The following is a 14,962-nucleotide window of genomic DNA, read 5'->3' as shown; positions in this document are numbered from 1 at the left end:
AATATTATATACCCAAAACGTTAGTCTAGGTGTGTAGACTTGCAAACTGACCTTGCATTGTTTTTAAAGTCCCTTGGGCTCTGCCCCAGTGGCTTTTAAAGTTCCCATGTTATCATTATGAAGAGCATATTTGTTTAAATTATAATCAGCTGCATAATTTAATTGCTGTTAATATTTTAGTTGCAATTTTAAGGAAACATGTGCTACAAACATTTACTGACTTGGTTGAAATGAAATGTTTACTATTTGAATTTGGGTTGGCGTAAATATTACAATGGAAAAAAGTGAGAAAGCCTGGACAATTTGATATACTTACTAAAAAGAAAACTGAATTAACACTTGGCTGCATTTCTTGAGCAATCATTGAAAGAGCCAATTTGCAAACTATAGAAATATAGGAAAGTCATAGAACACCACTAAGTAAGTTAGAAGAAAATAGAAACAATGACATTTTGTAATTTAAAATCGTTATTCGGACAACCTAATGCGGCTATAAGTAGGAAACATTTGTAGAAAACACTAAAAAACAAGATCAGCTTTTGAAAAATGATAAGATATTTACAAGAAATGTTGATTATATCTAACTGTTATGTACATCGTGAGTATTTCCACAATCTTTGAGTCGACTTTTTTAAAGTAATCGGAAATTATGACTGTTATTGGTGTTAAAATAACGCATGTTGTACCTTCACAATTGCTCGAATTCGAGCAACAGGTAAACTATAGACATCCCAGAAACAAAAGAACCCTGGGCCATCTCGAGCTGCGCAGGTTTGAAGGGTACCTACCGGCGCAAACCACGTGATCTTTTCGTTTCTGCGCAGGTTGTTTTGTTCTTGGGATTTCTATCGTAGGCCTATACATTAATTACCTAATTGTTGCTTGTACTACTGTTAAAATGGTTCTCTTTTGAAACAAGTCATAAGCACGCTAAAACACCACTTTTTAACTTATACAACCATAACTGGAAAGTAATTTTGGTCTACTAATAAATTAACACAATCAACAAATATAAGATGTCTAAAATTGGGTGACACAAAGTGTCAAGAATCGTTTCAGAAATTAAATATCAGAGTTACTATAAATATGAGTCTTTATAAAATAGAAAAAGGCTATAGCCTGTGTTTGAAGCTACAAACTTGGTCATTTAGTCAGGGGAAGTGAGTAGCTTTCAGATAAGTTATCAGCTCAGGGTCATCCAACAAAGGTTCAGTGCCAACAGTTCCTGATAGCCTTGTACAGCACCACTCAACTGACATCAAACAAAATGAATGACAGTAACCTACCTAGTGTTGAATCAACGGTGCATCTTAAAATCTCACATTGATGTATGAAACCCAAGCAAACCAATATTTCAAAATACAGGGTTTTGAGCAAATTGAAATTTAGCTATGCTTAGTCTGTTTATAGAAAAAGTTTATCTTTAAAGCTTGTATTTAGTTAAATAAATGTGAGGATGATGAGTATCCGACTACAAATCCTGGAATTTGAACTTTTACAAAATTTTAGGTAACGGTGTGAATAAGTAGGCCTATAGGCTACCTTGTCAAAATAAATTTCACTCTCGAATACGTAACCAAGTGTATAAATTACAAATATTTGGTAATTAGGAATCTTTGAGTCTTTTTAGTATTCTGAAATAGGTGCAAGAGTAATTAGGTCAAATTGGTCAGCCATCAAACGTCAAAGAAGGAAACATGATGATAAGTCATGTAGACACTTACCACATTTGGTGGCAGCTTATGGCCGGGGAGATATTTGACATTTTCATGAGTGGTGTTTATTATTTCTGTAAGTTTTTTCCCGTCAATCATTTCTTCATAAACATACATTGTCACTTCATCACTGAATGAGTCCAATCTTGCTGCATTGGCACCGACTATTTTAGCAATAGCAGAGCCCCTGTAAACAATGTTTCAATTGTCATTCAGTTAAGCCTAGCAAAAAAGGAGAAAAGGAAATAGTCTCTCCAGAGAAAAAAATTTTATGTTGCAAATCAATCTCTCTGTTCTCATAATTTAACTTAGTATGAATTTATTTACATAACTTAGTGAATATGCCTACATTACTAAAACCACGATCACTGCGGAAAATATTTTTTTTTATTCAAGATTATTCAGAACATATTTTTTTTGTTTAAGCTTAAAATCTGAATAAAAAGTCATAAAACACAAAAAATTAACACGGTTCTTGGTAGGTTTTATAGGCTAACCATTCTATGTTTAAGTTAGCATGTCACAGTGTAATTGGAAAAAACACTAGGCTATAATTTTTCCAATTATAGGGAGACCTCACTACTCTGTAAGAATATCTTACAAACAGGAGGAGCTTTTGTTCAAAGATTAATTTTTCTGTTAAAATTTTTAAATACTGGTATTCTATATTAAGGATGATTAATTTTGTTATCATACTTAACGCTACATTAAATCTAATTTTATTTAGCTTCAGAAACTAATATAATTGATAATAATTAATAACTAATTTAATTTGTACATAGGGGTAGGTTGAAGTGTGAATACACATCTATAGCAAATGAAATCAATTATGAGATATAAGATAACATAATAGTTTTTTGGAACTTCTCTGTTCAAGGTACGAATATCTAGTACGTCTATCTCGTAATTGATAATAATTAATAACTAATTTAATTTGTACATAGGGGTAGGTTGCAGTGTGAATACACATCTATAGCAAATGAAATCAATTATGAGATATAAGATAACATAATAGTTTTTTGGAACTTCTCTGTTCAAGGTACGAATATCTAGTACGTCTATCTCGTAACTTGACGTAAAAATCCCGATCATGCTGGTTCGCAAACTCGTTTGAATAAACTTAGGTTTACACGTTTGTACCAAATTTCATCAAAATCAGATGATTTTTGCTCGAGTTATCGAGCTAACGAACATATATATATAAATATATATATATGTACTCATGGTAAGACCTGGACCCGGGACAGATTTTCTTTTTCGTTTTGATGTCCTTAGAGGGCAATTTTAATTAATAGGTCCTTTAATAGGGCAAGAGAATAAATTTTAACTGTTGTAGTTTGCTTGTTTATGAGAACGTATTTTGGTCAAATTTGGATCATGCATTTTTTTTTACTAAACTATTAACATTTTATGAAAAACACTTTTACCCTCTCTGTTTCAGCAATCCTATGTACTCATTAAACTAATTATATTTAAATAAGGAATAAATGTGATATTTTTAAGGAGACATTTTAGTGTACCCTAAATCCAATCAGGCAAATGGAAATGTGCTTTGTATACAGGTTTGCTGTGGCGGGGGTATTAGTTTATTTATTATAAGTTTATTTAAATAAAATAATTTTGCTGTCTGTATTAGACCTAGGTCTACATAAGTTACTAAGTTACTTATAGGTCTTCTGGGAAAGGTTAACACGTTGGGTGCTGATGACGGGAATTCCCGCAATTGCTTAACATTGAAATAAATGCAACTTTTATGTTCAAACATGTCGACAGCACAAATAGTGTTAATAGCTTAAGTCTGCAGTGGGTGAGTGAGTAGGCCTATTATTTTGGGTTTACTGGCTATTTAACTTACCGTAGCCTACTCGTTATAAAAATTGAAACCTTTGTAAATTTAAACGTAATTCAAAAAACCATATTAATCCAGTAGCTAGTCAGGGCCCCCTTGATTAATTTGATACTTTTCATCCCACTTAGGTAGGCTAGATGAATTAATTTATTTTTATCTTACTTTTAAGTAGGTAATCCGGTTTGAGAATTGGTTTCATTTAGGCCTAACTGATTTCGTTTGGTTTCCATTATAACCCAAATGTTGGCTTAGGTAGAGCTCACGTAAAACCATCATTTAAATAAATAATATCAATAGCTTACGATTAACCTTTTGAGACCCCAAAGGCAGATAACTTATATGCCAACAATAAAGTGACCTATATACGACTTACAAAATCTAAGTTATGCAAGTTTTACCCTGAGAGTAAACGGGTTTATAAACACTTCTATGCTTGGGCTCTTTGTTAACCAGTCTCCCAGCCAAGAAAGAGCATTATAGATTAAAGGTTTGTATCCAGGCTAATTAAGGTCTTTGCGTACCTCATGAGGAGTTTCCTCTCTGAAGCAGACATTAGTAAAAGGACGACAGAGACGGAAGTTGAGCGTGGATGCTTTATTTTTGAGTTGCATTTCAAATAAATTTTCTAAAGTTAAATATCTTGTACGTTATCTGATGTGCCTTTTTCGTTTAAAAATAATTTAGATAGTAGGCCTAGATTATGTGTCCATGAGATTAGGGGGAAAATTAAAATTACACATGTAAATAAACCAATGAAAAACCTCTGAGGCTCAAAAAGTAAAAACACTAAATGATAGATTATGAACCAAAACAAATATTGTCAGTTAGGTCTAATTAGTGTCAACAATTTAACCCCATAACAATTTACCATCCTAGGCCTCTTAACACTAAGAACTGAGATTAAATTAAGTTAACCTAACTTAAGTTATTTAGCCTAGATGTTAAAGTTGAAATCAGGCAATATTCTTATTTTTCCTACAATGTATGAAATTTCCATAAATAATATGAATGAACCCAACATCAGATTATTACTTCGCTTAAAGTAATAATTCACTTAAGTTGTAGAATACAACTATAACCTAGACTAGGCATAGGACTTACCAGTTGCCAGATCCCACAATACAAACCTTCTTTTTCTCAGACATATTTTATGGATATGCAGTTACAAAAACAGTGCAAAGATGAAGTTGAGCAAATACAACACGAAAAACAATCCGAAAACTGTCTAAACGTATCAATTGAAAATGCTAATATGCCAAGGCTAGTTAATCTTTAAAGAGAAACAGAAAGAGTAACAGAACGCGGTTTTATTATGACATTGGGCAGACGACTCTACAGTTTAGCCAACTACAAAAACAACAAAAGCAAATAGATAGTTAAGTAGAGTAAATGTAGAAAATACCCTATAATATATCAATGAGTACGTGTAAAAATGCACTCTGTTAAGATCCATAATTTCTACTATAAATCCGTTAAAAGCCAAATTTTGGTAAATCAGTCATCGCTAAACATCTAAATTACGTCTGGTTAATTAATTCCTATAAATAAACTATACGCAAACACCTCAGTGCCAAATAATAAACGGCAAAACTCTTCAACATAAAAAAAGGTTTGGAGAACGAAACAGTAAAAATTCACCAATAAAAGTTACCGATACTGACTATTATTTTATGCAAGAGTTATAAATTATATACCTTTAGTTAGTCACCAAATAATTAAAATAAAATACTAATGGATAGCGTTGTTTATGGATTGCGTTTATTTATTTATTTTTCTTCTCGGCAAACAAATTTTACAAAGAAAACAGTTGTCTACTCTTATAAACCCTTGGTATTATGACACTGTGATAATAATAACTGGAGTAACCACTCTGTGTTTTAAAAACGTACCACTGTTTTTGCTAATTTTGTTTCAGAGTTTTGTGTTGTTAGGTTGGCCAGGTGATCGGTTGGTGGGACTTGTCAAATTAGAGGCAAGATCAAAATGACGTCATCCTGTTGTTTTGTTGATAGTAAACAAAAATATGTCAACATTATGGTTGCAATATAAGTTTATTTATTTATTTTATGAGCAACCCATTTTAACTAGATCATAAACCGATGGTCTTTCTTAATCAAATGCCATAGGGCTAAACCTAAGACTAAACCAATATCTCCAAAACCGGGAAACTTGACTATTTTCACCATAAATCATAGCTTGAAAAGAGGTAGATAAGTTAGTATTTATGAAAAACAATTTATAATATTTCGTAACATTCTCAATATATTCGTAATATTCTCAAGAGAGTGTACGGTCCGGATTTTTACCCCCGGAATTTTACCCCCCGGATTTTTACCCCCGGAATTTTACCCCCTGGCCAGATATATAAATTAGTGAGAATGATTAATTATCTTCATTCCGTTTTCGTTTAATTTTTTAATTTTATTATTAAGTAGCATTATATTAATTTATTGGAAACATTATCTAATCGAACAGGTTTTTAATTTTAATTTTGAGATTCTAGTAGGCCCCTATTAGGATTCGATCTTTAAAGCCAACAGTTGGTTAATATGACGTATAAACAATCAACTGACTGATAATTGTTTCGAACATTTCTTTACAAAATAAATAAATAAAGAAGATAGGTAGGCTACTAAATAATGAAAATGTTTACAATTAATTAAAAACAGAAATAAGAAAATCAATCATTCAATTTCTAAAATCTTCCAGGGGGTTCAATTCCGGGGGATAAAATTCCGGGGGGTAAAAATCCGGGGGTAAAAATCGGAGGTAAAATTCCGGGGGTAAAAATCCGGGGGTAAAATTCCGGGAGTAAAAATCCGGGGATAAATATTCTGGCACGTACATCTTTAGTTGTCTAAGCGCTAGTTATATGGACAGGGGGTAAAATTCTGGGTTTTTTCGCTAATCTAATTAATTACGATCTGGCTATTTTCATTAGACTTCCAAATCCGCGGGGGTAACATTCTGGCCGCGAACAAACCTTTGGCCTCAGGTTACTACGTCATAGTGACGTCCGTTTTGCCCAGGGGGATAAAATTCCGGCGACCCCCGGCACTAAGAATTAAGGTTTTAGACTGCTATTGCCATTATAGTCCTCGCCACCCTAAGTTGAGGCAGCCCAAGGCCGCACGGCGTACCTCTAGGGTGAGCGAAATATCATACAGAGCAGAGCAGGTATGATGACGTCATTGTTCATACGATCGATAGCTAAGCTAGTCTTTCGATGTGGTTAGTTGGTGCTCGATAGTTTTAGTTTGTTGTTATCGAATAAGTTATAGCAGCTTTGCATTGCATTTGCATCGTACCGTACTGTACCTTTCCTGTAAATGAAAATAGCTTTTAGGAAATATAAATAAATAAATATCCCAGATAGCACGTAAGCTTGATTCAAGCCTTGAATTACGCTTGCTTTTACTTGAAATGACAGCTTTGATTTGTCACTTTAGATTCAAACTCGAGTCAAATGTCAACTTCGTGTAACACACTTGAATTACGCTTACAGTGGATTGAATTAACAGCTTTGAAATGTCACATTAGATTCAAACTGGATTCGAGTATACACATCACACTACTATTACGCTTGCATTTGCTTGTATTAACAGCTTTGAATTATCACATGAGATTCGAATCCGAGTCGAGTGTAATATTACCCACAATGCACTTCCATTACGCTTACGTTGGTTTGAAATTACAGCTTTTAAGTATCACGTTGGATTCGAATTGGAATCGAGTGTAAGTTACCCATAATTCCGAGTGGGAACGACGCTAACGGTGGGACCGACACTTGAAGACGCCATCGGCCATATTGCTTTGTTTTGTTTATTGTGTATTTGTGAGTGATTCATTCTCAATCTCTCTCATCGAGTTGAGAATATCGATATTGTGGTGCTGAGTTGTTCAAGTTATTATATTATATTGTTAAAGCTGATTTTTTATTAAGTTTCATCTAGGCCTATTTCTTCTTATCCATCAAGGTAAGTTCTTATTAGCACAAACTAAGTAAACTCAAGGATTGTGACTAACAAAATCAAATCGTCTTAAGTTAATTACAAGAATAGCCTGGGAAAAAATTAAGTAAACTAGCTCAAAATCAGTGAAAATTTTGAAAGAGCCAAGTAAGTTATAGCCTAAAGCACAGAAAACGTACTACTGTACTATAACCCAGAATTCCAACCGCATGGTAAAAAGCATTAAGCGGTTTGAGAGAGCTTTGCCTGTCAATCCGTAGGTAGCGCCACCAGCGTTGCTATGCTATTGCATGGCAACACTTGTGGCGCTGCCTACGGATTGACAGGCAAAGCTCTCTCAAACCGCTTAATGCTTTTTAACGTGCGGTTGGCATTCTGGGTTATAGTAGTACGTTTAAAGCCAGCCACTTTTGAGTTGGTAAGCCTACGTGCAATGAGTAGCCTAGCCTAAAAAATAAATGTTGTCAACTTATCGGCCTAACTTTGAGTTGTTTGTATGCATAAAAACACATTTTTTTTACCAGCTTGGATATCAAGTTCTCCATGTAAGATACTTAGGTATTGTGGTACTGGTATGGTCTAACTTAGGCCTAGGCATTGTCTTCACTGTTCATAGTATAGACTATGGTACGTTATAGCCGAGATTAGCCATAATGGGCCTAAGTTACGTTGTAGACTATTCTATAAAGCTGGGTTTTTCTAGGCGGGGAGAGAGTAGCGTGGAGAGTGAACTCTTCTTGTCTTAAATAGTTTAATGTTACCGGTACTGTTTTCCTAGGAAGCAGAGCGGAATGCCATGTTAATCGATTTTCCGCTCTCCGCGCTCCTCTTCCGCGTCTAGGAAAACCCGGCTTTAGACTTAACTTAATGCCATATTTTATACCCTGATATTTTAATGTGTAGGTAACTTATAACTTAGGGCTAGGGACTTAAAGCTAAATTACTTCAGTAGCCTACTCGATAAAGTATTTAAGCAGCTACTTTGTTAGTGACACTGTCAGATAAAATGCAGTAACCTACGTTTAATCGCAGTAAGAGTCTGGTCAGCTTTCAGGCGAATAGTTTCTGATATAGGTAGGCTACAAAATTTCTTCTCCATTAAACTAAAATTGGCATTAAGTTAGGTTAACTTACTTTGATTTAGTTCACTTAACTTAAGGCCTATTTTGCTTGGAGCGACTGTAGCGATAGTCGCACAGCGATTATCGCTCAGTTACTATCGCTGTTACGGCGACCGTTTTGCTTAGAGCGATTGATTTACGGTCGTCGTACGATTTTTCATCAGCACTCACAATGGTGAGGTCATGAGTGCGTGTTGTAACTTTTTATACTATCTCCTCAGGGAGGAGTTAGAAGACGAGGCCCTACTTGACCCTAGGGGAAGTATCAATAGACGATCGATAGAAAATACATAGTGATAGGATAGGATAGGAGTGAGTGATAGGGTTTGGAACGGATACGTGTCACTAGATGTCATTATTTAGGATATAAATAGAAAACTGTAGGCTAGTTTAAGCTACGTGTACTGATTAAAATCAAAATTAAGAAAAATGCAAAGGAACCTAAACCTAAATAAATAAGTAGGCTAGGTTATTTATTTAGGTTTAAGTTTTTTTGCATATTTCTTAATCTTAATCCTTTAGCCTATAGCAAAATAGGCTAGTATAATATAATCTTACTAATATTATAAATGTGAAAGTTTGTGTGTTTGTTTGTTTGTTTGAAATTCAATCACGCATTAAGTAACTACTGGTATTAAGTAACTGCAATAAGCATTTTATACTTACACGCCAACCCCGTACATAGGACGGGTACTCTGCTAGTATACAATACATATAAAAATAAATTTGATTAAAATGTCTTTCGTGGACCCTACAAAAAATGCTTGCGGACCACACCTTGAGAAACTCTGACCTAAGTCAAACTTAATAATTTACATCGAATGAAACATTTTAATCTGAGTCAAACATTTAAAGTTATAACTTTACTTAAGTATTTTATGGGAAAATAACATAATCCTAACTTAACTTAAGTTAATATTTTAAGGTTACCTAAGTTAAAAGTTGCATCTGATGATATAAAATAGGCCTTTTGTAGGTTTATTGCAGAACTGTACCTGGGTGTTTTACCATAAATAATATAAATATTTTATAACTAAAATAACTTAGGTCTATGCTTAAGTTTCACAGGTTATGTAATAAAGATCTTCTAAATAAAGTTATACACATCGGCCTACAGCTGGATTATTTTTAACCAGAAGCGGTTAAGATAGGCACTGTAGGGGTGGCACAATTTTTATTTCACCTGCGGAATTTTAATACGGACAAAATGAGAGTAAAAAAATAAAAAATTTATAATTTGTGTAATATAAAAATTAAACTGTCATAACCTAACCTTACTAACCAAACTTGCTGATAATCGCTACTGATAATCGCTATTACTAATCGCTACTGAATAATTTACTACCTTTAGTCCAGTGACGTTGAATATTAGGATCGGTCTATTTTGATCGCCCTACCGGCGCATGTACCGATCAGTAGCGAACTTGTTAAACAATTGGTTTATTAAAATATTAAGGATACCTAATATGAAAGTAAAATCTTGAACTTCAGAAATTAAACTTAACCCCATGTTTGAAATGGGAAGACAAACTTTAGGTCTTAGGGGTTAAATGTAGGCTACTATTCTGTATTAAGTTCATTTTAAGTATTTTTTTTTTTTTTAGCTGCTGCACAGAAAATGTTGGGCATAAGTGAAGTCACGGAAGCCAAAGTTACAAGCGTTGTTGCTAAGTGGCTTCAACAAGCCAAAACCAGATGTGAAAGAAGGTAAGGATAAAAAATTGTCACTAACTAACTATTCAACTCATCATTAATAGAATTCCATTGGTAGCCTAATAATACTGTACAGTGGACTCAATTATACAGGGAAGGAGACACTTGAAGTTGAAACTGACGTGCCCTCATACTTGTTACATGATTAAAGTCTAATGCAAAATATATTTAAGCCAATAATGTTAATTCTGTAAAAATAGCCAAACTATAGACACTTTGGGATAATTACTGTAAACAAAAGACAAGATGCCAAGACTTTATACCTTTTAAATATTTTAATCTTTAGACATGTGATGAATGGTCTTAAATCTATCCTACAAGACAAGTTGTTTCAGCACCGCTCACTTCCTGCCGATCCAGGGTGGGTAAACCGTACTGATAAAAAGTGTCTGGTTTAAGAATTATATCTGCTGAGTGCAGTCTGGTTACTAGGTGTTCGGGTAAAAAGGAGTCTACTGCATAATGGTTTTTCATAAAAATTTTTTTTATTGTTTATCATTATGATTGATTACTCAAGTACTGTATAAGCTAAAAAATACCCCCGCCGCAGCAAACCTGCCGACTAAGTGAATTTCCATTTGCCTGAATTGATTTTCAATTAAATGTATTTAATTAACATTAGCTTTAATGAGTACATAGGCTTGCTGCTACAAGGAGGGTAAAAAAGTGTGTTTTTTAGTAAAATATTAATTACTTAGTATCAAATAAATAAATTTACCAAGTTTGGTCAAAAACAAGCAAACTACGACATTTTACAATATTCTCCATGAGAATAACATGTGAATTTTAAAATATATAGGCCCTATATTTTTTTTTCTCCGTAACCAATAATTGTACAAAAACACTTTGATATACTAAATCATTTGTTTTTTTAAGCTCTTTAAAAAGGTTTGGAGAGAAATTGGGAAATTTTGTGATTAAAGGGTCAAAAATTAGAAAAACCCGATCATGCTGGTTCGCAAACTTATTCAAGTTTATCCCGCCTTACACCTTCAAACCAAATTTCATCAAAATCTGACAAAAATTAACTTAGCCTACACAAGTTATCGTGTTCACGGACATATAATCTATATATACATATATAAAAATGTGAACAAATGGTGTTATTGGGCTCTGGGGACATCAAAATGAAAAAAAGTTAATCGGTTCCGGGCCTAGGTCTTACCATGCCACCTACGGTAATAGATTTTTTCCTATAGGGAAATTCGCCAAAAGAAAAATGCTAGTATTTTTATTCTTGTAGAGGGGTTTTCATGTTTCATAGCAATGCTGGGCTTACCTGGATTAATTTATACAGTAAATTAAAGCTTATATATATTTGTAAAGTATGAGCAAGATTTGTAACAAATATCTTGGCTATATTTAGGATAACCAACCAAAGAACTATCACTAGGGTGGTCTGCCGTTACACTTTAGACGCATAAATGAGTGAAGCATTATTTGAAGATTAATGGCTAAAGCAGCTAACAACCTACAATATGTTCCCTTTCAACAGATTCACCGTTTGTTTGCCCGATATTATTTAGGTTCTAAAGAATGACAAATTTATCTGATAGTTAATTTATTTAGATAAGAATTGATAAAAGCCTGACCATTTGCTTGTACTTTGTAAATGCGCATAGCGGGATGTACTCGTGCAATCAACATTTGTTCTACAATCGTCAGGTCAGTTCATTCGTTCGGGACACTTGACACATCCATATTATTTAACGCCGTGAATTTAGTTGCATTTGAACGACAACGCGAACAAATCGGTGATTGGTTTGAACACCAAAAAATTGCTTGAAGCTGTTAGTTGTTGGCGATGACAGTTAGTGCAAATTTAAAATTTTAATGCATCTAATTCATGTTGGAATTGATTAGCTAACTGCCTATCATTATCAGCTTCTTCCGCCACTGCTTCATCTGGTTCTTCTTGTTCACGACGCCACTCTCTTACAATATTTGCGTTATTGGTGCGTCGACCAATATTACGACGTCGCCTTTGAGGCATGCTCAAAACAAATATAGCAAAACTGTTACTTACATTGATAAACTGTTACATTCCAACTTTAACCTAGGATGAAAGTAAACAAAACAGTTACAAACAATAACCATATGTTTATCTTAATTAAATGAAAAGAGATAAACCCATATGTCATAGACCCAATATAATTTTTCTTTCAACTTATATTAAAATAACAAGCGAAATTGCGTGACGCGTAAAATAAAATCCAGAAGGAAATTTGCAAATATTTTTTACCTAAACATTGTGCTCAGTATTCTTTAGCTGTTGGCCAAATTTCATATCAATTGGTCAAGCCATTACATTCTGATGCTCTTACAAAGAAGTTACAAAGTGAGGGAAAGTGAGCTTCCCTCAACTAGTTTTATACTTAAACCGTAAAATACAAAATCCCGCAGATTCACTTAATTATTTTATCGAAGTGATAATGCCGCAACGCCTAGGTTTTGCCTGAAGTAATGTGAAAACAATCCTGGGCTTTTGTTTAGTATTTTTTGACAATCAAAATGTAATTGTGTTTTATACATATTAATAATTAATACTAATATTATTGGGAAGATCATATATTGTATTTGTATATCATTGTAGGAATAAATTAATTTTCACTAAACAGGCCTACACTGGTTGTGAGTTAAACTGCGTTAGTTTAAAATGTTGCTTACTTGCCTATTTTTTTATACCAGATACAAAATTAATCATTTTGGTTGATTATCCTTAAATTTAATATTGATTCTATTTGTTTTGACTTTTCAGAGGGAAAAAACCTGCCACTGTGGACAGTGGGGAAGAAGTTCCACTCAATGGGGATGAAGATCTTGTTGAATAGATAACTTACTCTGTATTATTTAAGTAATCGTAAAATGAGGATTTTTTTAAGGAACTGTTTGTTGAAAGTTAAAGATACAAGGCATTTTCAAATGTGAATGTGTTATGTAAATCTTCAATATAAATCTATTTAGACAAATTATCTCTTGTGTTTTATTTTTAATTTCAAAGAATTCTGAATTCTACATATTGAATAGTAATAATATGTAAAATTGTAGGGTTGAAAACTATAACAACTCATGTTTTCTTGCTCTTTTATAAAAACAAGTTTTTAGATGGTATCTCGCTTTTTTATTTAGAGAAGTGTCTTAGCATGTAACAACTAGAGGCATTGAAGTTATTAGATTATGTTGTGATTGTGAAAAATTATCTGAAATATTGGAAGATTATATTGTGCTATGCATCTCAACCTAAAAAATATGAAATTTTTATTACATGTAAGAATGTGTGAATCCTGGTAAAAGCATATGAATTAAATTTTCAGAAATAAAAAAAGAGCTTGTAAGTGGCTAAAAAAGAATTATTTCTTGTATTCTTCAATTAATATTCAAATAGGATGTTTCAATTTTTATTCAAATTAGATATTTCAAGTTTTATTAAAATTGGATCTTTCAAGTTTTATTCAAACTGGAAGAGCGGGAACTTTGACGCATGATTTGAACTTGAATCAAGTTTACAAATCCGATCCTTCAAGTTTGCAGATTTGACAAACTAAACTTATTTCAAGCTTGAATCAAGTATTTTTTCAATTTATATTTAGATTAGATAGTTCAAGTGTTATTCAAATTAGATGTTTCAATTTTTCTTTAAATTAGAAATTTCAAGTTTTATTCAAATTAGATGTTTCAAGTTTTATTCAAACTGGAAGAGCGGGAACTTCGACGCATGATATTAACTTGAATCAAGTTTACGGACCCATCCGAGCAAACTTGATTCAAGTTTGCAGATTTGACAAATCAAACTTGTTTCAAGCTTTAATCAAGTATTTTTTGCTATCTGGGATGGAGGTCCAGAATTGATAAATAATAAATCCAGTTGGTCTACCAACAAATCACTGAATACATTTAAACACTTATTTAAAATAATATTGTTTACAGTTTAAAATTTCTGAGTGAAACTGCTTGTTCACTATGTTGATCAGCTCTAGAGTTAATTTATTCAATCCAATAACTTGAACTACCCAGTTGTTTTCAAGTAAATCTTAAAAAGGTACTTACTTAAGTAAGTACTTATAGGTAGGCCTACCCAGACAGCACAAGGATATTTTATAAATATTTTTAAAATATATATCCATCTTAAAAATATTTTATATATTTTAATATTATTTTTAAAATATATTTTTTTTTTTGAATAATATTTTAACATAATAAATTTAAAATATTTTAAAACGATTTTTTAATGGTCTTAAAAATATATTTTGTAAATATATTCTATTTTTCGGTTGAATATATTTCCAAATTATTTTTAATATATTAAGACAAAATAATTTAGTTTTTATGTAAAAGATATTTTTTAAATATTTTATTTACCATAAAAAATAGCTTTTAAAAATATTTTTATAGAATTGTAACTGTAAAATATTTTTAAAAACACTTTTTAACACCCTTTATAAAGAATATTATAGAAATATTTTATAAATAGCCTGTTTTTTAGTTTTAAAAATATATTTTGGTAATTTAATTCAACCGAGCTGGGTAAAATATATTTCCCACACATTTAAAAAATATATTTTGACAACAAATTTCTTGTTCCTTAAAGAATTG

At 32.5% G+C, this 14,962-nt stretch overlaps 1 protein-coding gene and 1 long non-coding RNA gene across 3 annotated transcripts in view; one reads left to right on the top strand and one right to left on the bottom strand.

Moving 5' to 3' along the window:
- The window catches only part of LOC128999173 (glycerol-3-phosphate dehydrogenase [NAD(+)], cytoplasmic), a 33,174-nt gene extending 28,311 nt beyond the window's left edge, over positions 1-4,863 (bottom strand). For both annotated transcript variants that reach the window (XM_054425569.1, XM_054425568.1), the window contains exons 1-2: positions 4,666-4,863; positions 1,725-1,902 (exon numbers count right to left, since the gene is read on the bottom strand). In XM_054425569.1, the coding sequence (XP_054281544.1) occupies positions 1,725-1,902; positions 4,666-4,709 (222 nt within the window). In that variant the 5' untranslated portion in view covers positions 4,710-4,863. The remainder of the gene's footprint in view (positions 1-1,724; positions 1,903-4,665) is intronic.
- A 2,513-nt stretch (positions 4,864-7,376) lies between these two features.
- LOC128997866 (uncharacterized) lies at positions 7,377-13,234 on the top strand. Its single transcript, XR_008491160.1, has 3 exons — positions 7,377-7,541; positions 10,261-10,363; positions 13,128-13,234. It is a non-coding gene; the product is annotated as an uncharacterized LOC128997866 (long non-coding RNA).
- The last annotated feature ends 1,728 nt before the right edge of the window (positions 13,235-14,962 follow it).

This window comes from Macrosteles quadrilineatus, unplaced genomic scaffold, assembly GCF_028750875.1.
Source record: "Macrosteles quadrilineatus isolate MER2022 unplaced genomic scaffold, UCM_ALF_1.0 Scaffold_7__1_contigs__length_78375512, whole genome shotgun sequence".
Classification (NCBI taxonomy): domain Eukaryota; kingdom Metazoa; phylum Arthropoda; class Insecta; order Hemiptera; family Cicadellidae; genus Macrosteles; species Macrosteles quadrilineatus.
The sequence above is the reverse complement of the archived record's forward strand: the minus strand, read 5'-3'. Positions and strand labels throughout refer to the sequence as shown.